This window comes from Artemia sp. Qi Xiang Cuo, chromosome 21 (assembly GCF_049724085.1).
Source record: "Artemia sp. Qi Xiang Cuo chromosome 21, ASM4972408v1, whole genome shotgun sequence".
Taxonomy (NCBI): Eukaryota; Metazoa; Arthropoda; class Branchiopoda; order Anostraca; family Artemiidae; genus Artemia; species Artemia sp. Qi Xiang Cuo.
In genome coordinates this window covers 24788397-24815326 of record NC_142814.1, presented here as the reverse complement: position 1 = coordinate 24815326, position 26930 = coordinate 24788397, and the positions used below count along the sequence as shown (strand labels likewise).

The window sequence follows — 26930 nt, the reverse complement described above, 5'->3', positions numbered from 1 at the left end:
GAAGCTTTATCAAGAAAACTGTATAATTAAACTGCAAAGTCTCACAAATCAAATATCAACGGCTGGGTTCCAGTGGAACACTCGAGTAGCTTCTGAGTAGGACAGTACCTTTCTTCATGCCTACAAGCTTTCTTCCTCTTCTTTGCTTTCGAACTTTTTCCTCTCCCTATTAGTAAAGTAGCTCCTCGTAGAACAGCCAAGAGCAAAAAGATGGGTTTCAGCGGCAAAATTTTTTACTTTTCTCTTTGAACTATTTTTGCATAAAGTCACGTCTAATGATAGTAACAATGTTACTGTAAATGTCCGAAACCTGGTTAATGTCGACATTCACCTGTGAACGTCTGAAATTCCTTTCTTTCTACCTGGATTCAACCAGTTATGCGAATCAGCTTTTTCAGTCTTGTCCAAGCTTTGAAGGAAAAAAGTTAAAGTTAGGATGGGTTAGGTTAAATAAGGTTATAAATATCAGAAATGGGGTAAGAACCTAACCTAAACTGTAACCACCAAACCTTGCATAAAACTGAAAAAGTTGACTGGCAACGCTGACTAAATCCAAGGAGAAAAAAGGTATTTTGGACCTTCATCGATGAATGTCGACATTCACCATTTTCGGACATTCACGGTAGCAACAATAAAAGATAATGTGAGAAACAAGCTTTTATGCTTAGAGACTCCAAAGTCCAAAATTTACTTTTCTTGCAAATATCAATTTAGTTATGCCACATTTTTTTGTTTTAGAAGAAATCTTAGACATTTAGTCTTGAAGTAGTGCTTCCCTTGTAACTTTCTTTTTGAAATTCACTCTTTTTCAGTAGTGAAGAAGCCTTTAAGTGTCTAGATGAATGATCTGGTAAAAAATTTGAAGCGTAAAAACTTCAGTTTTGAAACTTTCAATTGTTACACGGCCAGTATAAGTCAAATTGAAGCTTCACTAGATCAAAAATCCAGCCAATTAATTTTGACAAATATATCTAGCAAGATTAAATATCTACTAGCCAAATTGGTAGAATGTAGCCATACCTAGTGACAACGAATGAAGACCATATTTGCAAATAAACTTGGCAATATTTGTTGCACATCAAATATTACTTTCAAGGTTTTGGAATCGCTTGAATAATTGTATGATATTTTAATTTATTTTCCTAAAGATTAAGTAAGATTAAGCGCATAAGAGGTTTCTTCTTCGAAAAATTTACTGTCTTTTGTGCAATACCGAATGCATCTAAAAATACATGCGCTGTATTTCATAACTATTTCTGGAATGGTATTCCTAGCACATTTCTCACCTTTGAGCCATGACAGAATCCATCGTCTCCACATTCTCCATATCCTCAACTCTTTGTATCAGGGCTGAATATATTTTGTCAGATTTGCTGCTTCTCATGCTGTTACTCCGGCTCAGACGTGGGCTTGGTGACATCTCCCGCTGGACAAATACTTGGTTCTTCGATGCCATTTGTCCTTTGTTAGAGCAGCTCATCATAGAGCCAGAGCTTAGACTGTCAAGGCTGTCACCGCCAAGAATAGATTCTAGAAAATAAATAAATTAAGAATACAGGATACCAAAAAATCATGTCAACTCCTTAAATCTGTATGACTCATTGATTTTTTCCATATAATTAAGCTTCATTATAACACAAATAGCCACAGAGCCTGTCGGGTCTCTAACCCCACTGAATAGGTCCTAAATCTGTTTACAAGAGTAATTTATTACTAGCCAAATATATTTTTGAACGGCGCTAGGTTAGATTAAAATCCTGTCTCTATTTCTCTTCACCTCTCCAGGATATTTCATATTTTTCGTTAAAGCTGGAAAGTATTGCCAAAAGTTAAAATATAAGATTCTGGTGGAGATTCAGGGGAAAAGGATTTGTGATCATAAAGGAAAAGAATATCCTGTCTAGAATACTTATCCTCTTTCTAACATTTCCTTCTACAACGTTATTGCCGACAATCCTTGTTTACGAGCCTGTGGTCACACAGACATATTTTTACCCAAAATTTCAGTAAAATATCCCTAACATGCAAGATATTTCTTTTATATCATTTGAAATAGGCCTAATGTGGACACGCACACGGGGGAAGGAACCGGGCTTGGGAGCTTGTTCTGAAGATCTTATAATTTTCTCCATTTCCCCGATTTTCTGTAAACTATCACAAATAATACTTGTCTGTTTCCAGTATTGACACCTTGCCCCTCCCACAAAACATTTGTCTGAATATGACGAAACATATTAAAAGCCACAAACATAGCATTAAGAAAACCGTAAAAGATTCTTTTAAATGATTCAAAATCATGAGTATAAAAGTAAATGATTTTATTTTTTTTTTAGAATTATAAAGGATATAAAAAAAGAAGTATTTATTATATTAAGTGGTCATTCTTTATTTATAGACAGTAAACATCTATCATTTCAACTTTATGATTATATTTTAGCTCTCTATTTTTTATCTTCACATTTTTTTTTAGATTTCAGCCTTTTAATGCCATGGTATTGTTTTTTTCTTTAATTTATTGATTGTGATGTAAATTATCATGATTTTTTTTAACGCATAGGACATTGCAGAATGCTGTAAAGACTTTGAAGCATATGCAGCGTTTCTACTAACTCAATTTTTTGGGGTTTCTCCCAATTCCCAAAAGAAAAATTAGGTTCTCCGAAATCTCCTTGAAATATTAACGAAAATTCGAAGTTCGTATTTCGTACTAACGTTTATGTATTTACGAATGTTAATTTTCTTGGAGATTTCTGAAAACTCAATTTTATTTTCGAGGAAATCACCAAGTTAATTCGGGGATAATAGAAGCAACGAGCACATATTTGACTCCTGGGTTTCAACAATTTCTAAACAGCTTCCAATATGTCAAAAAGACAAATTCCTTCTCTTCTTTCCTTCTAAGAAGCTTTTGTTGTTCCAGTTAGAAGGCAAGGCTTTGGCTTATAATTTAAACCCTCGTGGAGATCCAAGCATAAGGAAATCAATAAGAGACTGTTGCTTCTTTCCTAAATAGTAAACATAACCAGACAGATTAAGAAGCAGTTTCGCCTAATCATTATCTTGGATACTTTCATTTTTACCTGTAATTAGGAAGTTATAGCCTTAATCTATATAAAAAGGTCTTGATGGATATCCAAGAGTCAGGAAATCATTATGAAAGCTGTTATTTATACCCAGAAAATAAATTTAAAGCAATAAAATTATGGAGCCTTTTTGTCAACTAGTTTCATAACAGTGTGGTTATATAAATAGTTCATCCATAGGTGATCAGAGCAGCTCAACAATTTGTGGGATGAGTAAAATTTTTCATTAAACTGGCAGCATCACGAAAGAAAAATAGTTCATATCCTTCTAGAATCGGAAGAGAAAACGTTTTAAGACCTTATCTTCCAAAGCCTCTCAAGTACTCAAGGATACCAAAGCATAGATAAAGCTCGAGTAGAAAATAGGGAAGCATCTCAAGTGGTCAAGAGATAAATTTCAGGCTTTATGGAAAACACTTTAAGCGTAAACCAGTGACTTAAGACTCTAAACAATATCCTTTACTTTGGAAAAAATCAATCAATTTTCTCAAAAGTCAAAACTGCAAACATTATACAAAATTAGATATATGTACAAGTATGTACTCAAGGGGAGGGGGACTAGGAGGCTGATTCCCTCCTCTCCAGAGGTCTTCTTTGAAAAAACATCCTAGATACTATAGAAAATTCGCCCTTTCGACATATTTAATCATCTATTTGGAACGTTTTGGCGTTGAGATAAATGTTGATGAAATGTCAGGTTCAATGCTTTAGCAAGCGTACTTGAGTCCTCCCAAACAATATAATCCTGTGAAACACCATTGAATCAACTTAGTTAAACGAAGATTTAAAATAAATATCGATGTTAAAGATTTATCTCGTATGGACTACGTGGCATTTTAGGAACGAATGCGCCACCATGCAGCATTCGTTTGAAACTAGGATACTTTTATGTCGATTGATTATCTACTAATTTTCTATCAATAGCAATTTGGCCCCCTTTGGGGCAAAACTGTAGTTTGGTGCCACAAAATAACAGAAAACGCCACTTTCCCGTGGCACAAATTTTTGGATTTCTGGCTAGAATTTTTAATTTCAGTTATCTTTTTTCTTGGAAAAAATGTAAGACTGCATTTCATTAGTATATCTCAATAGTAACCGAAACTCTAAAAACGAACTTTGATACTAATAGATACATTAACAAAATCAAATTTTTATGCTGATTTAAAATATATAAGTTTCATCAAGTTTAGTCTTACCCATCAAAAGCTCCGAGCCTGAGAAAATTTGCCTAATTTTCGAAAAAAAGGGAAGACACCCCCTAAAAGTCATAGATTCTTAATTAAAATCAAACCATCAGATTCAACGTATCAGAAAACCTTACTGTAGAGGTTTTAAACTCATATCTGCAAAAATGTGGAATCCTGTATTTTTTGCCAGAAGAAAGATCACTGATGCGTGTTTTTTTTTTCCCCAGGGGTGACCGTATCGACCCAGTCAGTGGTCCTGGAATGTCGCGAGAGGGCTCATACCAACGGAAATTAAAAGTTCTAGTGTCTTTTTAAATTAAAAAACATAATTTATTTTACGTAACGAGTGACTCGACTGAATAGTAATTTAAACTCTAAAGAAGGAATTTTGAAAACAGCAAACAACTAAATTGTGAATCAGTGCATACTAAATTTAATAAATTAAAAAAAAATTAAGGGAGCAATTAAAAAAAAAGGTCGTCATGCCAAGGTTTTACGTGCTGGAAAATATGTTAGTTTATTAAAAGTTCAAAACAATTCAAATTAAATCTAAAACTAATAAAAGAAATGGTTTCTTGTTCCTCAATGACATTTTAAAAGATGAATTCTCGAGCAAAATTCTCGTCTCAAAGAAAATGTGTGGTATATTTTTTTAATTTATTCTAGAACATTGTTTTAACGCAAAGAAAAAAAAAAGAAAAAGGAAGACGTGTTGGTAAATGGCATACTTGGCTGAAAAAAAAATAAGCCCAAAAAAATTAGACACCAAACAGCTTAAGAGGGCGCAGCTTTCCTTTGAAGGTGCGCAAAAAGCATTGTCAGATCTAACTAATTGGCCCTGCTATTGGTCCAATTCTAAAATTAACTAACTGGTCTATTCGAATGAGCCCCTTTCAATTTTTTACGGCCACTACTTTCGTACGTAGTGGCAAGGGGGGGGGGTTAATGCCTAAATGAAAAATAATAAACGTGAGGCAGTTTGATAATAATGATAATTACTTTCAGTTGAAAAAAAAACTTGTTGTCTTATTTAATTTCGGAGGATAGAGTGGACAGACTGTTCAACACACTTTTTTAATATCAGAAGCTGTGGAACAGGATGCGTTGGAGCCGAAGGCACAAAATAAAGGTTCATCGTTCACGGTTCAAAACGTGTTCAAATAACAACGGGTCAAAATAACAAATTAAATAATAAACGGTTCATCAGCGATCAGTGATAGTTGCAATCAAGTAAAGTGCGAACCACAGCACATGATAACCGAAATTCTAAAAACAACTTTCGAAAATAACTGTCAAGTAAGAAAAAAAATTGTTATTTGAAGCTGATTCATGAAGGATAAGTTACTTCGGTTAATATTGATAGTAAAAGTTTAATACAGAAACAAATTAAAAGGAATTTTTAAAAACCTGTTTAAAATCCGCCAAACATGATGACAGATCGAAGTTAAAATGTGCTACTGAAATCATCACGGTTTAAAACCAAACGCAGGAGAATCACAGTCCCCAGCCTTTAACAAAAAGGAGAATAATTTTTTTGTATGGGTAGTACGTATTCTTTCCTTTTTTTCCAAGGTTGATCGTGTCTAACCAGTGGTCGTAGAATACCGGGAGAAGGCTTATTTGAATTACTATCGCAATATTGGGCCCTTTTAAAGTAACAAAGGAGCTTGTATTACAGAAAATGGCCGTTTTATTTCATTCTGCATCTCAAAACATCATTTTTTTCCCACAAAGAGGGTCAAGATGCAAGAGAATACAAATTTTAAGATATCCAATCAATTTGTCACGGTTTAACTCCTTAAGGTTTAGAGGTTACCCCCTTCTTCCATCTTGATAAAGATCAGGCTTTCTGAGGTTTTTTTATAGATGGAGTTTTCTTTTCTACGACGTGAATGCTGCAATTGCAGAAAAACTGTTTTTGGCACCTAGAAATAACGTTTATGAAAATGTTTCCCATATTATTTGTTTGACAAATCTAGCCGAAATAATAAACATATGGTCTTAAACAAACAATCCATGGAAGATTGGAACGATGATTAGAGATAAAGAATACCTTTAAATAAAGCATTTGCGTTTCCGATGTTTTTGAGAAAGGGACGGCAGCAAACTGGAATTTTTACGACTGTTTTTTTTACTGATATGTAGACCATTGTCTTATGTGGCCTATTTCAGCTCATCACATTCTTTAAAATATAAATGAATACTGCACATAAGTACAAATATAACCCGACTCGAGGCGTGGGGGTCAATAAACCCCCTTAATCTGCCATTGAAGCAAATGCATGGGGACACCTACCTATAGTAGTACATACAACAAACTAATAATTCGATATTCTAAATGATCAATAAAATAAGATAATGAGATTGGAAAAAACAGAAGGAAAAAAAGTAGAAGCCAACTCGCTAGAGCAGCTAATTTATGAATTCCTTAGTTCAGTTTGAACAAGTAAAAACAATCCTGTCTAAACTGTTATTAAACCGTTCATGACCATGAACGGTAGACAAACAGTCATCCTTGTCAATGACAACCAAACCGCTGAAACAGGGATGTTTGAAAACAATATAATAATCAAAGGAATTCGGTTTTATTGCTGGTTCTAAAGGTATAAAACTTCACTGAGTTTAAACTGACCAGTTAAAAATTATTAGTAAAAGGAAACTTGCAGAGATTAAGGGAAGACCGCCCCCCCTGAAAAAAGGGCACATACTTGATAAAATATAGCCAATACAACATGCCTGATAACTTTAAAGCAGCGCTTTCAAGATGTTCTCTCAAAAAAAGTATTAGAAGAGACACAATGTTCTCCTTAACTTTAATTCTATTAACTATAAAAAACAAGTTTTTTTCAACTGAAAGAAGAAGGAACATTAAAACTTAAAACGAACAAAAATTATTCCATATTTGAGTGAGGTTGCATGTTTCAAGCAGAATGTTTTTGAAATTACCAGTTTACCAAAATTACATGCAAATGTAGCCAAGACTGAACACTCGAGAGGAGTGAAGAGTAGTTATTGGCAACTAGCATGAAGATTCTGTCTAAAAATATTGCCGATTTGGGCCTCCACTTTGAAAACATTCCACCAAGGCCTATTGCAGCTTATATTTAAAACACTAATCATTCGAATATTGCATGTATGTTTATTGAGCAAATAGTAAAAAAAGCGTAAGAAAGTGGTGGTTCCCAAAAACTGTTTTTGACAAGGCTAAATGCTTTAAAGAGAAGCAATTGTCTATCATCATTAGAAATGGGATCGACTTAAACATGTTAGGAAGATTTACTGGCTAAACCCATGGAGATGGTTGCGATTGGGAATGAAGGTAATGACTGTTAGAATTATAACAGATTTCTATTTTCTATTTTCCGATTGCTACAAAAATACTGTATTTTATGCTACTGTTTCAATGTGAATGCAACTTGATACCCTAAACTAAGCAAGTATTACCCATCAACATAAAATGTATATAAGCACCTACCAAAGGATTAGGCCCGCGACCTCAATAGCCGTAAAAATCCAGAAAAATTAAATTTTTAGATGTTAAAATGTAAAAATTTTTGTCACCTATGTTTGAATTTTCTTTTAAAGGCTCGTTACTTCACCAGCGCCGTCAAGAAATTGCTGCATGCGGTCTTAAATAAATTGTTGTGCTTATGAAGAGAAGAAAAAATGCTAGAAAAGCTAGCCATTGGTAAGAGTTAAGCATAAAAACCAATGGTAATCAGCAAAACGTGGACGATTCGAAAAGCTGAAGAAGTTGTGTTAGGCACCAAAGAAAAAGGAGGGGTCTCCTTTCGACATGTCGAAAGTTTTCTAGGCACTCATCTATTATAGCACCCATGTTCAGTTCTTCATTCATTGATGCACTGTACAACCGGTTTCTTCGTTAGTTTCTTTCAGCTTAGCGTGAGACAAGACAAAGAGAAGTGGCAGAATAGATGAGAAATATGTAACTTGGACTATGAATTAGCACATTTTGGGAGTGGGTGTGGGGGGTGGGTTGGGGTAAAGTATTTGGACAGGGTGAAGTTAGAAAACGATTCTTACTTCATAATATTCAGAAAAATTATACCGAACACATTTTGCATGCAGACCCGCTACACTTTACCCACACCCCTTAAACTATACTTACTATACTTTAATGTGCAAATATATAGCCCAAATTTGCTTCTAAAGTATTATATTTTCATCATATTTTATGGTATTTCATTAGGATTAGTCAGAAAAACAGGTTCTGCTTAGATGAAGAACTCAACATAGGCGCTATAGCAGAAAATTACCGTTTTCTATTTTAAAGAAGGGTATTTTTCACTTTTGCAGGTTTTTGAAAGACGCAGCTGTTTGATGTCGTGAGTGTTAAGAAGAGTAATTATAGAAACTGTCAACGTCTAGGACAAAGTTTAAGACAATTCACGGCTCCGAAATTTAACGTAATGCCTGAACTATAGTCAGGTTTTATTTTTGCAACTTCCCAGTTAAATCAAACTTCCGTTTCTTCAAGACAGAATCTCGTCCTTTAAAAAAGTCCAAGTTTTGTTCAATATGTCAGTAATGACTTTTTTCTAAGCGATATTTGAGCTATGAGGGTTTCATAGATTAATATTAAGAATAGCATTGCATTAAATACAACGTCGGATCTATGTGTAGTTATTAACAACAGTAACAAAATAAAAAATTTCAATATTTATGCAAATATTTTTTTTTCTCTGACATTAATTTTTTCTATGACATTAATAGAAAAAAAAAATACTTAAACACACTGCAGTGCTTGAAACTTTTGATTAATGGTATTTAAAATTCTTTACTAATAAAAGCAATAAATACTAGCAGAATCCATATTTGTAAATGAACATATCGATAATTAATGATGATAGGCCATCTACATTGTTGCAAGGACTTTTGAATCAAACAAGATCCTAGCTAGCAATAGACCCAACAAAACGTTCATAAACAAACGACAAAAAGGACACCATAATGACTTAACTGGTGGTAGCTGCCATTTTAATTAGACTGCAGTGGAAAATTACATTTACTGACAGGGGACCGATAAAGCAACCATAATCTATAAGACTTCAGCAACAGCTATCTCTTTACGATCACAGCTACAATATACGGATCAAAATATACCACCTTCAGATCGCTCTGAATATAAGATAAGGCTCTCCGCTCTCTCATAAATATCGAATAATTATAGGGACCAGAACCTATGCAGGGTCATCGTTCTTGTAGCATCTACAGGACAAAAATGAAAACAGTTGTGTTTCTTCCGCCCATCCCTGGTCAATGGCCAGTTTACAAAATATTGGGTGAAATAACATCTTCGAAATCACGAAGCACTAGCACTCCCATGTGGAAATTTCGTTGTTTGGTCTTGGAGTTTTGAATTTTATTCTAAATGGATTGAAAGTAATGTGTGAAAAGTGCAATACAGCGCATGAATTATCAAAATAAGCGTAGGCCCTCACTTCCATGGCAGCGAAATAGAACTGTTTCAGGTAACCCCACCTCGAAAACAAAACCAGCTCCTAGAGGATCGTGATAATACATTACGTTTTTTCACAACTAAAGTCTTAAAGATCTCTCTCTGCAGATTTCTTTTTTTTCATTTTTGTATGGGTGGCATTCGGGGGAAGGTGACGAGAGAACCATTATGATCAATGAGATTGATTTAATTGTTGTTAATTGAGGCTTTGTACCAGGATAAGGAAAGCTTAAGTCGTGCTATTTTCGCTATACTGACGTTTTATTATATTATTTCTATTCTGTTAATTTAATTTTTCTTTATTATTACTCTTATTGGTTAGTGGTACGCAAACAACGATATCTAGAATTAAAAAGGCTGCGAAGCGTTAAAAATGTTTTACTTCTGGTGGTTAATATGTTTGATTGTTTATTATAAATACAACACTTATTAATCATTGGAATGATTAAATTTTCTGAAATGGAATGCTGACCGACACGTACCTGGACCGGATGTTCCATAACCATTACTGTTTCTTGTCCATAAATACTGGTTAGTTTTCGGTTCCCCATAATAAGGAGTATCACTGAGCGATCCGTCTGTATTGCCTCTTCTTCTTCCTTGGCATGAGACAGGCTGGTAATTTACTCCTGCCATCATCATAGTCATCATTAAAGCATTAGTTTGATTATTCTTTGGCAAGCTCTGGGTACCACTAAGCAGTCTTTCTCGAATATTCTGGGAAAGCTGATTTGCTGTGGGGGTAGTCAAAGAATATGATTTTAACTGGGATATTCGCTGACCATACGGAGTGCTTGCGTATTCTGAGTCACTACAAGTGCTGTTTAAGTCTCCAGTAGTCTGTATCCCTGAACTGCACTTCAGTTTTGTTCGTGGTCTTTCAAGACTGTGGCCGTTTTCTAATTTAGGCACTACGGAAACTTGAGCGGTTTTTGACTCCTCTTTCTTCAATTCTTCTTTAGATTTTGCCCCTAAAAAATAAAAGCAACCATAGAGAGATGTCTATTATTTTTGTAAATTGAACATACAGCATGCCTCTTATGGTAGTGCAAAGATAGGCCTAAGAACCACTGTCTCAAAGTTAGCAGAGAACTAAGGTCAATATTGACAGTATTTTTCAGAATTAATTGGCTTTCATTAAAAGGGCACGAGAAAAATTTTTGACAAAATAATTGTTCCAAGCTTATAAACTATGATTCTATTAAGCTTTCTACATTGCTAAAAAAGAGTAGCTAAGACTAAATATTCTTGTTTCTCTTTTTCATTTCGATTCAAATTAATTAAGAAAGTGACACTTATGGCCAAATTACTCCGTTAAAGCCTAATACGGATACTACTTTCCCCCAGCCTACGGACTCAATTTCCTTACTTTTCATAATAATTATTAGCAGCAGTAATTAATTTTCATAACAAGTTATAGACATTAATTTGATTAAATGGAAGCCTTCATAAAGACGACTGAACAAAGATTGTGGTGGACAATGAGTCACCAGTAAAGAAACTAAACTAGGATAAGTAAATTTGGATTTGGCAACATTGTAAGTAACCTCAGCTAACTTGACTAAGCCTAAAGTTTCAAACTGATTAAGCATGCTATACCCCAAGGGCATACATTACTTGCTTGCGCTTACATTGCGATTAGTGAGCTTTTATCATGGTGATAATCACGGGAAAGTAATAACAAACTGTTGAGAATGCAAGAAAATTATATTAATAAAAGAAAACATGAAAATAATCACTGAAAAATAATAATATTAGAAGAAAACAATAAAAATAAAGAATTGCGCCATGTATTTGCAAAGAAATACATAATAAATATCGATTTTTTTAAATCTATCTTTGGTTCCCCAAACTGATGCTATCCCTCAGAAACAAAAAAAAAAATAAATCATGTATACAATCTAGTAACTCTCAGCCCAGCTGTAACCGTCGTTTGCTTTCTAATTTGACTGACAACTTGTGTACTTTTTGTAGCTGCACCAGTGTTATATAACTAAAACCTTCATGGAAAATTATTGCTCTAAACAATTCAAAAACCCCCAAAAGTTGGTCACTCATAAATGCCAATATCTCAATAGACATTGCTTTATTTCAAGACTTGGTGCAACCAACCAAAGTATACTAGAATGTTCACGTGAATATTCTCATGAGCTACTGATCGCAAAAAACAACAATAATGGTTGATAATCCATGACGGCAACCTTTTTTAAATTAAAAAGTAATTCCCTTACTGAAGGACAAGGTTATACCTTCTGAAAAAGAGGCAGTATACAGCAAGGGATGAAAAATGAATATCTGGGCGGAAACACATGACCAAGACGTATGGGGGATACCGGCATGAGGGGGGGGATGAGATTATGACACTTTTTTGATATCTTGGAAGCTTTATGGCACTTTTAGAACGGTAGAAGTGTTCAAAACAAAAATTAAAGTTTGCTCAGACTAAGAGTAAGATTGTGAAAGTATTGATGTTGTAAGAAAAACTAACAAGAGCAAAATACTAAGTTTTAATCATTGGGGGAGGGGAGAAATTTTTGAGAAGGACTGCCTAAATCAGGATCTTGCTCGTGCCCCCTAAGTGAGGGGATATTAAAAGGACCTGGCCCAGGTTTTGGCATTGACAGATCCAAGGTTTATCATCCCATTAGTAGGAAGTCGGAATTTCAATTTCGTGCTAGGACTGTTTTATTATTATGTTCAGCCAAAATAGTCGCAGCAACTACGCGAATGTGGTTTAAAGTTACAAATCAAAATCAAAAATTGTAACTAACTTCTACCGCCCCACCTCGGAATGTGTCGAGAGAAAAGGTAGCTTAAAGTCTAGCCCGTTCTATCCATCGACAAATTCTAGATCCATCACTTTGATTCATCACTGTAAGTGGTTAAAGGGACTAACAAATTCCGGTTTTCACTGATATTCTTCTCGAAACAAAAGATTGCAATTCAAATTAGAAAGAAAAATCCATTGAATAAAATTACAAAAAATCCAAATATGTTTTTTATAATATGAAAATAAATCACCTCTTTACTAAACACACGATGTTCCAATTTTTGCTTTAACATTTATTATTTCCTTTGTGTGCTTTTCATTGTTTTGATTTAGCCTTTGTATTTTTTTAGCCATATTCCCCTGGGGTTTTATATAAATAAGTTGTTCCATCAATCTGTTGAGATAAAACGGAAACAATTAAAAAAAAAATATTACAGACAATTTTCCAGACAGTTTCTTTTCTTCATCATTTAAATATTTGGCAGGCAAATTTCCAAAACCTGGACATTAAAGAGAAGCCCTTACTTAAATCTCTTGTTACATAATTTAACTTAAATACGGTCAGAGGTGCCACAATGTCAGATTTTTCATCGCCTTCTGGTTTTGACAGTAATGTCGGAGCGAAAATTTGAACACAAGATTGCTAAGTTTTATTTGATTTTTAGACAAAAACTTTATGTTTGGATACAATCCGGAAGAATTCTGGTCTCTAAAAAGTCTTCTCTTCAACCATTTTACTACGTCTTATTCAGCTTTCAAAATCTTGGGTAACAAGTTTATAAAGCTTGTCTAACCCAACGTCGTTTCTTCAAAAAATGTTGTTATAAAAAAGGAGTAGCGGTATTTGGGCTTAACTAGGCCGCTTAAACTGATACTTTTGTCAAGCTACTTTTAGAAAACAATTCATTTTATGTACTTTTGAAAGCAACGAATCGAAACCAAAGAAAACATTGATAAAAATTTATTGCACAATATAAATTACTGTTCCAGACATACTAGCATCTTAAATAAAGATCCCGAGACTTGGGACTGTACTGAATTTTTAAGTTTTATACTGAAAAACAAACAGCATCAGAAACAAATCTTGTTTCCAGTGAAGTACAAACCTTTTTTGGGTTGGACACCATCCTTTTGGAGGTTAGAAGGATTTCATTTTTGGCTAGAGTTTTTATGTTTTGATCCAGCACTTAGTTATCAAATTTGCATATTTTGTGTACTTATAAAAATCCCAGATTTACATGTGACAATACTGCGAAAGTACTAACTGTTTGATGGATAGACTCGTCTTAAAAGGAAATGGTTTGTTTTGTGATTTCAAATAACCCAAAATGTCTTGTTGTGACGGATAAGGGTTTTGAAAAATAATTCCTGGGAACAGTTTTACTGTTTATTTTAATGTTCATAGTATTAGTAGTTGAGTCACCAAAAGGTTTGAAAATAATAAGAACCCTTCTTCTCAGACCTTGTCATCATAGGTAACTCAGATAGTGTGCCTACTGTAACTGTATAGCCACCTATAGGAATAAGCGACAATTCTGTCTTTATATTTACCTTATGCAGCAATTCCGAAGAGTATTATAAAGGAAACTAATTAAGACATTGTCTTTCAATTAAAAAGGAGTTATGAAAATATGATTTGAGTATTTTAAATGGTTTTTCAGTAGAAGAAGTGTGGCACAGTTCTAAACTGTTCTGTAAGACCGAGAAACTAAGTATATTTTTATATCCTGGATTAGTCACGACAGGTTCCTTCCATTTTCTACAGTAAAATCAAAGTGTCTTATAACTAAAAACAAAACTATTGGGAAAAGCTCCTGAGTTTTCAAGATAAAATCCTATCTATTCCGACGAAAAGAAAAACATATCCAATTCATTGCACTTGTAAACATGAAGACTTAAAGAAAAATAAATCAAACCCACAGAAGCTTTGGGACCATATATCACAATTAATGCCAAACAGAAGAAGCATCGACCTTATTGAATCATCGAGAGACTGATAAGCAACACGTTGATGATTCATTAAGTGATGAATTTACATCTCTTTTCTTTAAAGAAGTACAAAATGCAACTTGTCCACTCAATCATAAGGTTACTCTCATGGAGCTTAAAATAAAATCATCGTGGAAAACGTCCTGTTATGACTAAGCAGCGTTAGCTCTTGAAAATTGAAATATCCACAGTAATTAAATAAACTGCCACTGAAATCGTATTTTTACTACCTCATATTTTTAAACAACCCTTAAAAAACAGTTTTACTTCTAAAATGTTGGTTGATAAAAAACGCAATCCCCATCTTCAAAATGATCTAGACGTGAACTACCGATTGATCTTTGTGACCTCTATGTCGAAAAGCGCTTGAAGATGTAGTTGATAAAAAAAAATTAATAGGTCCAAATAAATTGATAAATGTGCATCAATTTATTTGGACCATATAGAGATAAAAAGCATAAATTAATATATCGATACTAACTTGACAAGAGCAAGAGCTGACAAGACATGGCAAGAGCTTTCAACAAAATATATAATCAAAGGCACCCAGAAGCTAAGAACCATGGGAATAACTGTTTGCATTCAAAACTGCATTCATTCTTTTCTTCTCAACCATGCGGAAAGATTGTCGATTCAATGGATAGCTAAAGATAGTATCATCGACTAAAGCCAATTCTCGTGAAGGGGCTTTCACCAAGGAACAATACTGGGACCCATTTTATATCAATGAAGCTTCAGCCTTAGCGAAATCAAAGATGAATATGCAGCCAGATGATGCAGAGCTAGTTAGTCTAGATCATCACGACAATGACTGCAGTCTCATTCAAGCAGATTCATGCGAGCCATCCCTTTAGGCAACAAAGGCTAGAACTTGAAACTGAAAAAAAAAAAAAAAAAACATTATCCACAATAGCAAAAAAAAACAGATTATCATAGAAGCATTAACGTTGCAATGTGGCACCTATTTTACCGTATTAGCCTCAGATTTATTGTCAGTAAGCTGAAGAAACCTTTAAATACCAGCTTCAGAGGAGATCAAATACCATTCCTTATTGGTTCAATGGTCCATTGATCGGCTCAAAGGTCCTATCCTGAGGCCTCTATTCATACAAGTTAAATATTCTTACATGATTCGGATCAACAGCCTCAGAAATCCCAAATTACCAACATTTGTGGATACCAAATACAATCTTTGAATATGTACATTGCACAGTATCAGTCTCAGGATTTGTAGTTGACGTGGTCATGTACCCTTGACTATTAATTTTGTGGAACTCATTGGGAAATGACAACTTGCGAAGTGTAACTTGTACTTCTACAAGTTACATTAGATTTAGGTGATACCTAAATTAGATTTAAGTGTTACCTAAATCAGTTCAGCGTATTTTGATTTAGAACAGTCATTTTACGATCTTTATGATTTTTTATGGTAGCACTTAAATCTAATTTGGTCATTAAGATATATTATCATCAATATTCTATGAATTGTCATGGGTCAAAAAGGGTGCAACATGTTTGCATGTGCTAAGTTGGGAGAGGGGGATTGGAAGGGGCGTGGGCCAAAGTGACTCACTTTGGGTCATCCACATATTGATTGAAATCCTAGGGGGTTTCTCATAAATTGAAATATCGTAGATATAGCAGATCCACCACTAGTAAAATCTTTACCTGACATGTTGTGACTTTGAAAGTCTGTAGTGCGGTGTTAGCTCCTGATTTGTATTCAGAAAGCTAAGAAATTCATAAGCAACACCTTTATTGGAAATAAAAACATGCATGAAATAGGTATTAACACGTTTTGAAGGTTTAGTTCTATTTTGCAATATTCACCTCAGATTTGTGAGCAATAAGTTCAGAAGCCCCTAAGCGTCAATTTTGGTTTAAATCATACCCGTTTGCGAAAGAAGTACTCTGTATTTTTAGTTAATGGATTTTAGCCTCTAATAATTTAGGACCATTCCCTGAACTCCCTGAACTTTCTGTGATTGATCATGATTAGAAGCAGATATAAAATTTCCATATACGTGAAGTTTGGGGGGGGAGTTTGGAAGTAGAGGCTCAAGAATCCGATTTTTAGCTTTACAATTATTCAGATTTAAAATCCTTTCATGACTCTGATTTTAACAAGGAGGAGTATGTCCAACGTTTGCGAAATATGTAATTAGTTAACACGTTTTAAGTTTTAGTATTACCATCAGATTCGTAATCACTTGGCTCAAGAATCTCTGAAACCAATTTTCTTGGGAATCGAACATCATTTGTGAAATATGTACAAAGTATATTTTGAAGTAAGAAGTTTCAGAAGCATTTTTGTATCGTTGACTTCAAAATCATCTCGAGGTGAGGACAGACAGAAGTGAATATTCCAAAAAGAACGAGAAAATAACAAGAGAGCACAACCTGTCGGAAATAAATGCAGTTTTAAGACACCCTGCAACCTATAAAAGCTCAACAATGAAGAAAAAGAGAAACTATTTGTTAAGCTCAAAGGAGCTTGGAGTCGTATATCGATCAAAAGAAGGCATAGGTTTAGTTTTGTGTTTCTTGTTCTTTGATTATATCGTTTACGCCCGAAATTCAGCAACAAAATGGTCGTTCGTGTTTTTCTTTTTTTATGGCGATATTCACCAACAGTTGTAATAACAATTTCTGGAAATGCTGGAACACACATGTCAGTCATTATTGCTAGAGAGAACTTTCTACTAAGTCAGGGAAATAGGCCTGATATAAAGTACCTGAATTTGATCTTTTAATGTATCCAAAGCTTGGCGGTACTCCCTTAACAGCATGAACCCTTCTTCCGTCAACTACACTTCTCGGCACATTGGTAGATGGCTCACCCATGGGCAATTCCAGATTGATTATCCCTTGAGCACCGCCACCAAGATAAGATAATCCTGATTTATCATCATCCCCAGGATCTAAAATCAAAGTTCTTATTAAGGTACTGACGTCTATGACGTATTGACGTTATTAAGGATAATGACGTTCGTACAATATAACTTATAATTTTCTCAACTTAAATAAAAATGGTCCAGAACCAATTATCTAACGAAGAGCCAATTAATTAGAATCAATTTTCACCTATATGAAGCCAGCGCTACTTAGGGAGTAGTTTCGATGAGACCACCATTTTTTCACTACACCAGCTATTGCAAAATCTTCAGAATAAAAGCAATTGCGTTTTACAGCAAAAAATCAAGTTAATTCATGGTTAAAAGATGACCGCCTTTTGTGGCTTTATAGAAACAATTAATTTCTGGTCATATTTTACAGTAACATTTATGTAGCCATTAATGGTAATGATGAAAAGTAGACAATACATAAATTAAGGCGCGCGACAAAGCTTAAGTGAAATAGGATCAATTAAGTGGGCGAAATTAAATATAATCTAATTGGGCAAAACATTCTTTTATATATCGTTTTCAGGTATTTATAATTTTTCCCTGCAACACAAAAAATGTCAGTTCTTCGTAAAGACAATGAAGAAACTCAGTGATAAATAAATACTGCGACAAAGAAAGTGCTCAAATATGCATGAGATTTATTAATGAGTTTCCTGGTTTTTGAATCAATAAAGAACTTCCCGGAACAGAAATGTGTCATGCAGAACTAATATCTAAGAACTGACAGAATTTTACCCAAAAGGATTTCATGTTTACAAAAATCATACGCGCATGACTTTTTTTCACGCGAATAAACTTTGATTGGTAATAATCAATGGTAGTTCTGGCCTCTCTGGTGCCCGGGGCAAAATCTTGATTAACCCCCACTCCTTCCTTCCAAAAATTTCCAGGCCAAATTTTAACAAATTTTTAACTCTTGACAACTGCACCCTCTACTTTACTTTGATAAAAATACAATTTCAAAAAATTAAAAAATGAGATACTCTTCCATCATGCGGGCCTTTTTAAAAAGTTAAGTTTGGTTAATGCCAATGAAATAAAATAAAATATGATATATAATAGTTTAGAAACAAATTTGGGCTATATATTTGCACATTAAAGGGGGGGGGGGAGTGGGGGGTAAGGCATAGCATATATTAAATACGTAACCTAACCTAACCTAGGTACCTTGTTCACCCCCTAAACCCCAATAACACAGTTTAATATCGTATTCGCAATGAAAACCACGCTATCATTGCCTAGTCTATAGCGGTAAACATGTCGAAAACGGGTTTTATCATTGCCTACTCTATAGTAGTTAACCCGAGAGGCCCGCATAATGCAAGAGTACCAAAAAGGATTACAACCATTAAATCATTGAGATTATACACGCCTAAAATTTCTGCGCCGAGGGCAAGTGCTCCCTCTATCCCTCTCCTAGAACCGCTCTGGTACTTTAAACTTAATGAAATTTAGGTATATAGAAAATGCATAAGAAGTCAAATTTTTTAAATATTGTTTGCAAACTTCGTTTTTTAGAGTTTCGGTTACCATTGACAAAGACTACTATTTACTTAATGTTTTTTACAATGGATGGTCCGAGAACACTAAACGAAACACAGGGCTTAAATACGTTTTAAGACCACACTGGCAACACATGACGTTGTACAAAAAAAGAGAAAACATAATTATAATATAACGATGAAAAAAAGGATAATTTCAGTCAGTAGACAAAAAGAAGCGAAAAGACAAAAAGTAAATTTCTCGGCAAGGACCTCCATAAATCCGTCTTCAGTGCTAAAACTGAAAAAAAAAGAAAAAAAACACTGAAAAAAAAAACACTTTTGGAGCCCTGAAGATGAATTGGCGAAGGTCCTTGCCAAAATGTCTGCTTTTGACTTTTCGCTTCTTTTTGTCCACTGGTTGATATTACCCTCATTTTTTGGTTATTTTTGATTTATTTTCTCATGTTTTTGTCAAAACCCAGGCTAAGTCTTTTTTAGATCTTGGTTTCTGTTTTAAAGTCGAACCTCTAGTCCCTCAAGAAACAGAAAAACCTCCAGTGTTTCCAGAGAAACTTGAGTTATTTGTACGCCTGACGCTTTGTCAGAACAAAAGAACTGCAGAGACTTTAGAAAATCGATAGCATTAGTCATTGCAAATTCTAAGCTAATAATTCAAAAATTTTGGCAGAATACAAATGGAAAAGTAAGTAATGGGTACAGAAAGATTAAAAGAATATTAAATTTTGAATTAGAAACTCATTCGGATTTTTAAATACAGCAAACTCACAGTCAAAGCAATAGTGTAGACTGTGTCAAACAGTTCGTGGTAACGAAGTGAAACAAGGAGCGAAGCGACTCAATAGTAACCGAAACTATAAAAAACATAGTTTTGATGACAAAAGATATATCAAAAGAATTGAAATTTTATGTTGATTCCATTACATAAACCATTCAATCCAAAGTTACGAGCCTGAGAACATTTGCCCAATTTTCAAAAAGGAAGCATGACACCCAAAAAGTCTCGCGGTCTTAATGAAAATCACACTATCTAATTCAGCATAAGAGAGAACCCTAGTATAGAGGTTTCAAGCTACTATATACAAAAATGTGGAACTTTGCATTTTTTGCCAGAAGACAGAGCACGGAAGCATGTTAATCTGTTTTTCTTCCAGGGCTGATCATATCGAACCAGTGATTCTAGAAGTTTTGGAGAGGGCTCATTTAATCAAAATAAGAAATTCTAGCGCCCTTTTTAAGAAACCAAAAAGATAGGAGGGCAACTAGTCCCCTCCCATGCCCCTTTGCTCCTTAAAGTTGTCTCATCAAAATTTTGAGATGGCCATTTTGTTCAAAATAGTTGAAAGGTCCAATAATTATGCCTTTGAGGATAACATAACCCCTCCCCCCACAACCTTTGGGAAAGGCCTGTAAGTTATTCAATTTGTCCATTGTTTACATGTAGTATTTGCCATTGGGATCTATACAGACATTTTTTGGAGCAGGGATTTTCTGCTGGGGGGGGGGGATTTCCACCGTGTGAATTTCCAGTGGGGTGGGAAGTTTCCAGAAGTGAACTTTCAAGGGGAAATTTTACACTGAGGAAATTTGATGGAATTCCTTCACGAACTTCTTTTCGTCTTACTTTGTCTCTGCCGACTCAATTTTACATATGGGGATGTCCTGGGGAAGTTTTCAGCGGGGTTGGAATTGTTTGAAGGGTTTTTTAGTGGGATGGAATTTTCCGCTTTAGTATGGGGTAATTCCATGGAGCAATTCTCCATGGAGGAATTTTTCGCGGGAGCAACATTAAACTAGGGTGGGGGTATTTCTGGGAAAATTTTCCACGGAGGGGGATTTCCGGCAATATTTGATCTTTTTCAAAGATTAATTTAAAAACGTTTCCAAAAAATAAGTTTTTCAAAAAAAAGTAAAGACCTCCATTAAGCCAAAAATGAGCAGAAATAAAGCCAAATTATCTTTCAAGCGTAAAACTACCTTACATCACCATCAATAAATAACTGAACCCCAAAACGAACAGAAATTACAAAAAATAAACGAGTCAAACTCGAAACGTGTTGAAATCAACATTAATAGGGCTGATACCCCCCCCCCCATGCCTTCTGAAGACGCCTCCTGAAAACAAAACAAATTTTAGATATTTTTACTTTTTCAACTTTAATATAAGAAAAATTATTAAGACTTTAAAAAAGAAATTATTATGTGTATATATTAAACTGTCAATCCACATTCATTTTTTTTTTCAGTTCAGTGCAGATTATGTTCTGGTTTTCAGAAGGCATGGTGGATGTCAGCCCTACTCATGTCGATTTCCCCCGCTTTGAGTTTGACTAGTTATTTATTGTAGTTTCTGTTCGTTTTGAAATTTGTTCATTTATTGATAGTGATTTGTGGTAGTTTCAAGCTTGAAATATTATTTGACTTTATTTCTGCTCATTTTTAGCTTAATGTTTTTTTTTTTGAAAATCGTATTTTGTGGAAAAAGTTCTTTTTTTAAATTAACTTCTATTCATTTTTTGTTGACATAGTCTTTTTCATGGAAAAAGAAAATAATATTTTAAATCTTTTCAGTTTTTCCCTCATTCCTCCAAATTTTCACATTAATACCCTTACAGTAGCAGGAATTAATACCTTAGCTTTCACCTTAGTAGCAGGAGTAGCAGCAGTGGAATTAATAGTAGCAGCCTTCGTTTTAGTTGCAGTAATAGAAGTAGCAGCAGCATAAAGATGCAAATATTGTCTTCTGGCTATTTCACCCCCCCCCCAAAAAAAAAAACAGTAAGTTTTAACTTCAAACACCAAACCGTCCCAAAGATATTGCTGATACACCCTTTCGACAACCTGCATACAGACGGCATGTTGTGATTCAATTCACCTTTCTTCCACAATATTCCCTGAAAATTTCGCCTATATACCCTTAGGCATAGTTTTAATAGTAATCACAGTAGTAGTATTAGTACTAGCAGTTCTAGTAGTAGTATTAACAGTACTAGCACTAGTACTATTAGTAGCAGTAGTATTAACATATTGCCTTTTGGTCAGTTGAACCTCCCCCTTATCAAGTCCTGGATGTTCCAACTTAATTAATCAAAAACACTTTCCGAAAAATAAGTTTTTCAAAGAAAAGTAAAGGATATTTTAAACTTAGGCTCAGCAGATACAAATACCTTTTAAAATTCACACTCAAAACGACCAGAAATTACTATTAAAGAATAAATGAAACCCAAAACGAACAGAAATTAAATAAACAATCATAGCCAAAAACCATACAACAAGTAATAATATAAATGAATAAATAGATCTTAAAGTGAGTAAGGCTTAGATTGAATATGCAAATCAAGCTTGAAACGAACAAAAATCACCACAAACAAGAGTTTGAGGATCGCCTCCTCTCACTGTGAAAGTCTAAAACCTACTGCGTCATTGGCACTTTACTGAAAACCGATTTTATTACAAATATTTTCTTTTGTACTTAATATTGAAAATAAACATTAAATTATAGTAAAGTTTTGAACTGATGAACTTTCAGCAATTAATATATTCAGCAAAAATTCAGTTTAATTTATTCTTTTTTTCTAAAGTTGTTCAAGACGAATATAGTTTCACTACAAACAAGAGTTTGGATACTGCCCCCTTCCTTAACTGTAAATAAAAACCAAAAGCCTACTATGTCATTGGCGCTTCACTGAAGACGAATTATAAAACAAATATTTTCTTTTCCTGTTCTTATAGCATTGAAAAAAAAAAAAATTCCATTAGAGTGAAATAAATTCTTGAACTGATGGATCTTTCAACAACTAATATCATTACATATCAAACATTCAATTTGATGTTGCTTAAACTTTCCAAGACTGTTCAAGACGCATGTAGTTTTCAGTAAAGCGCCAATGTTTTAAATTGTTATTTTATATAGCAATAAACTAACAATATATAGCAATAAACTAACAATTATATAGCAATACTTCAATAGCAAAATATTTTTTTCGTTTTAAGCTTGATTTTCATATTCAATTTAAGCCTTACTCGCGTTAAGATCTATTTATTCATTTATATTATTACCTGTTGTATGTTGTTTCCTATGATTGTTTATTTAATTTCTGTTCGTTTTGGGTTTCATTTATTCTTTAATAGTAATTAATGGTCGTTTTGAGTTTGAATTTTAATATGTATTTGTATCTGCTAAGCTTATTTGTAAAATATCCTTTAATTTTCTTTGAAAAACTTATTTTTCGGAAAGTTTTTTTAATTAGTTTTTGTTCGTTTTTGATTGCAAAAAGTTACTAGTTTTGAAAATTACTTATTTCAAAATCAAACATTAAAAAAAAACAAATCTTCGTCAAAGTATTAAAAATGGTATCAAATTAACAATATTAAAGTGAAAACAATTTTCCCCCTTTGAAATTTATACGACGACCCTTTCCATATGAAGTGCGTCTGGGAAAAAAATAAATGGAGTGTGGGGGAGGATAGCTGCCCTCCAATCACTTTTACTCTTAAAAAGTGAATTAAAACTTTCAGTTTCCAATCAAGTGAGCCCTCTATTAAGCTTATACGAGCATCTCTTCCATAACAACAATATATACCCCAAGGGCATTACTTAGAACGCCTTCTTCCGGGCCCTGGGGGGCTGTATTGACACCGGAGTTTTTCTTATCTGACCTTCGAACTATTTTTTTTTAACAAAATCTCTATTTCAAAATTTTTCTCAGATGGGTTTGAAAAAAGACGGCGTGGGGGTGTCTAGTTGCCCACGAATCTCTTTTAACTATTAAAAAGTGAACTCGACCAATCAATTTTCAATCAAATGAGCCCTCTCTGAAGTTTATACGAGTATCCCTTTTATAAGAACCATATATGCCCCAGATCTTAACTTAAAACGCCTGCCCCGAGGCCCTCGGGGTTGTGTCGACACCTGATTTTTTGTTTCTGACTTTTGAACACTTTTTAACTTAATGGCTATCTGAAAATTTTTATGGGATGCATTAGGAAAAAAGGGAGTGGGGGGGGGGGGGGTTGTTTACCCTCCAATATCTTTTGACGCTTAAAAAGTGAAATAGAACTTTCAATTTCCAATCAAATGAGCCCTCTCTGAAGTTTATACGAGCACTCCTTCCATAAGAACCATATATACCCCTAGGGCATAACTTATAACCCTTGCCCTGAAGACTTTGGAGGAGAGTGTCATGCTCAAAGATATAATTTCCAGGGCTTTCAACTACGTTGAACAAAATGGCTATCTCAAAATTCTGATTGAATGTTTTTGGGGAAATCGTGGGCGTGGAAGGGGTGTTAGTTGCCTTCCAATCACTTTCGACTTTTAAAAAGGGCACTAGCCCTTTCCATTTCCAGTCGAATGAGCCCTTTTTGAAATTTCTGCGACAACACTTTCTATAAAGACTTTATATGCCCTCAGGGCATAACTTACAACCCTTGCCCTGAGGAATGTGGGGGATTGTCATCCTCAAAGACCTAATTTCCAGATTTCTCAACTAAGTTGAAAAAACTGGCTAACTCAAAATTTTGATCGGATGTGTTTGGGGAAAAGGCGGGCGTGAGAAGGGGATTAGTTGCCCTTTAATGACTGTCGACTATTAAAAAGGGCACTAGCCCTTTAAATTTCCAATCAAATGAGCCCTTTTTGTAGTTTCTACGACAAAGCTTTCTCTAAAAAGCTTATATGCCCTCAGGGCATAACTTACAACCCTTGCCCTGAGGGCTGTGGGGGAGTTTCCTTCTCAAAAACATAATTTATATCTGAAAATTAACTACATAGAACAAAATGGCTATCTCAAAATTTTGATTGGATGTGTTTGGGGAAATCGTGGGCGTGGAAGGGGTGTTCGTTGCCTTCCAATCGCTTTTGACACGTAAAAAGTTCACTAGAACTCTTGATTTCCAATCGAATGAGCCCCCTTTGAAGATTTACGACGACCCCTTCCATATGAAGTGCCTCTGGGAAAAAATAATAAAAATAAATAAAGAAATAACAAAACATTGGAGCCGTATGGCATTTACTATAGGCAACGCTATAGCGTTGCATCTGATACAATTAGCCGTTGCTATGGCATTGCCAATATGCCCTGTTGATAACCTGTGTATTCATATACTTCATGAAAGTTCCATCTCAATACTTTTAATCTTACAAAAGAAGTAGTTGCAATAGAAGTAGTAGTTGAAATAGTAGTAATAGTAGTGGTAATAGCAGTAGTGATAGTATTATTAGTTGTAGAGCGCACATATTGCCTTTTGGTCAATTGATCTTCTCCTTTAAGCATTCTCTGAAAGTTCCAACTTAATACCCAAACCCCTTCTTGAAATATGCCCTTTTGATAATCTGCATGCACATATATTTTATAGATTTAGAGAAGAAGGGGGGGTACCAGCCCCATTGCCCACCCCTGCTGCCACCTACAACTTTTTTACATAATTTATGCATGTTTTTATGGTTTTTGTCAGTGAGAATGGAAAAACAGGAATTTTCTCACTTGAAAAAACATGAATTTTCTCACATTCATGTCTGTTTTCTTGGATGGTTATGTGTGTTGGTCAATTTATTTGATGTTTTTCATGGATGTCAACAGCAGTATGGCTTTTGTCAGTGAGAATGGAAAAACAGGAACTTTCTCACTTTAATGGATTATTGAGTCTAATGGGGGCAGGTTGTAAGTGCACGCTCTCAGCGAATGTCAAGGTCAATGTTGTTGTTGTTGTAAGTGCACGCTCTCAGCGAATGTTATGAGTTTCCAGAAATAGAAAACAGCATTTGTTGTTGTTTTGGACATGTACTTGCTCGAGGCGTGTGTCATGGTGTCTTAACCCCAAATATGGGCATAGAGTCCCTAGGGAGAACACGTGGTTAATGGGGTCAATGACCTAAATTTCCAAGGTCGATATTGTTGTTGTGGTTGTTTTGGCCATGTGCATAGAGTCATTAGGGAGAACACGTGGTTAATTAAAGCGATTGGGAATTTGGAACACCTGTGCTGTCAGTCATTAATCAAATTGTTTCCGGGCAAAGTTTAATAATGTCTGACAGGTACTGTCAATCAATAATTAAATTGTTTCCAGGCGAAGTTTAATAATGTCTGACAGGTGATGTCAAGATTGATTGATATGTCACGAAATGGGAATTAATTTGTTGTTTCTAAGGGGAATTATTGATTCACGAAAGGGGAATTAATTTGATGTTTCTAAGGGGAATGTGGGGAAGAGATATATTGATTGCGTAATCGAAGGGAGAGAATTCCCGAGAAATTGATTACATAATCGGTAGAACCCTATCTGGAGCTCGTGACGGGAATCCATTTATGGGCATAGAATGACGTAATCAACTAGGACAAATGGATTTCTGAGAAATTGATTACATAATCGGTAGAACCCTATCAGAAGGTCGTGACGGGGATCCATTTATGGGCATTGAATGACGTAATCAACTAGGAAAAATGGATTTCTGAGAAAATGATTACATAATCGGTAGACCCCTATCAGAAGGTCATGACGGGAATTCATTTATGGGTATAGAATGACGTAGTCGACTAAGACAATTGGATTTCTGAGAAATTGATTACATAATCGGTAGAACCCTATCAGGAGGTCCTAACGGGAATCCATCTATGGACATAGAATGACGTAATCAACTAGGACAAATGGATTTCTGAGAAATTGATTACATAATCGGTAGAACCCTATCAGAAGGTCATGACGGGAATTCATTTATGGTTATAGAATGACGTAATCGACTAAGACAAGCAAGTTACTTTCTTAATGTCCCTCCTAAACCCATTTTGCAACTCTAAGTACTTATCTTTTTCACCCAAAACTATACTTTACAGCTTTTTGGATACCTCAACACCAAGAAATACTTTTCAAAGACCATTTCAGAGCAAGTTACTTTGTTAATATCCCTCCTAAACCCAGTTTACAATTTGAAGTACCCATATTTTTCACCCACAACTTTACTTTACAGCTTTTGAATGCCCCAACACCTAGCAATACTTTTCAAAAGGCATTTCAG

General features: G+C 34.6%; 1 protein-coding gene across 5 annotated transcripts in view; it reads right to left on the bottom strand.

Annotated features, from left to right (window-relative positions):
- The window catches only part of sick (sickie), a 374025-nt gene that overhangs the window by 63941 nt on the left and 283154 nt on the right, over positions 1 to 26930 (bottom strand). For all 5 annotated transcript variants that reach the window (XM_089107071.1, XM_089107072.1, XM_089107073.1 and 2 more), the window contains 3 exons: positions 17244 to 17429; positions 10232 to 10720; positions 1287 to 1530 (listed from right to left, as the gene is read on the bottom strand). In XM_089107071.1, coding sequence (XP_088963197.1) covers positions 1287 to 1530; positions 10232 to 10720; positions 17244 to 17429 — 919 coding nt within the window. The remainder of the gene's footprint in view (positions 1 to 1286; positions 1531 to 10231; positions 10721 to 17243; positions 17430 to 26930) is intronic.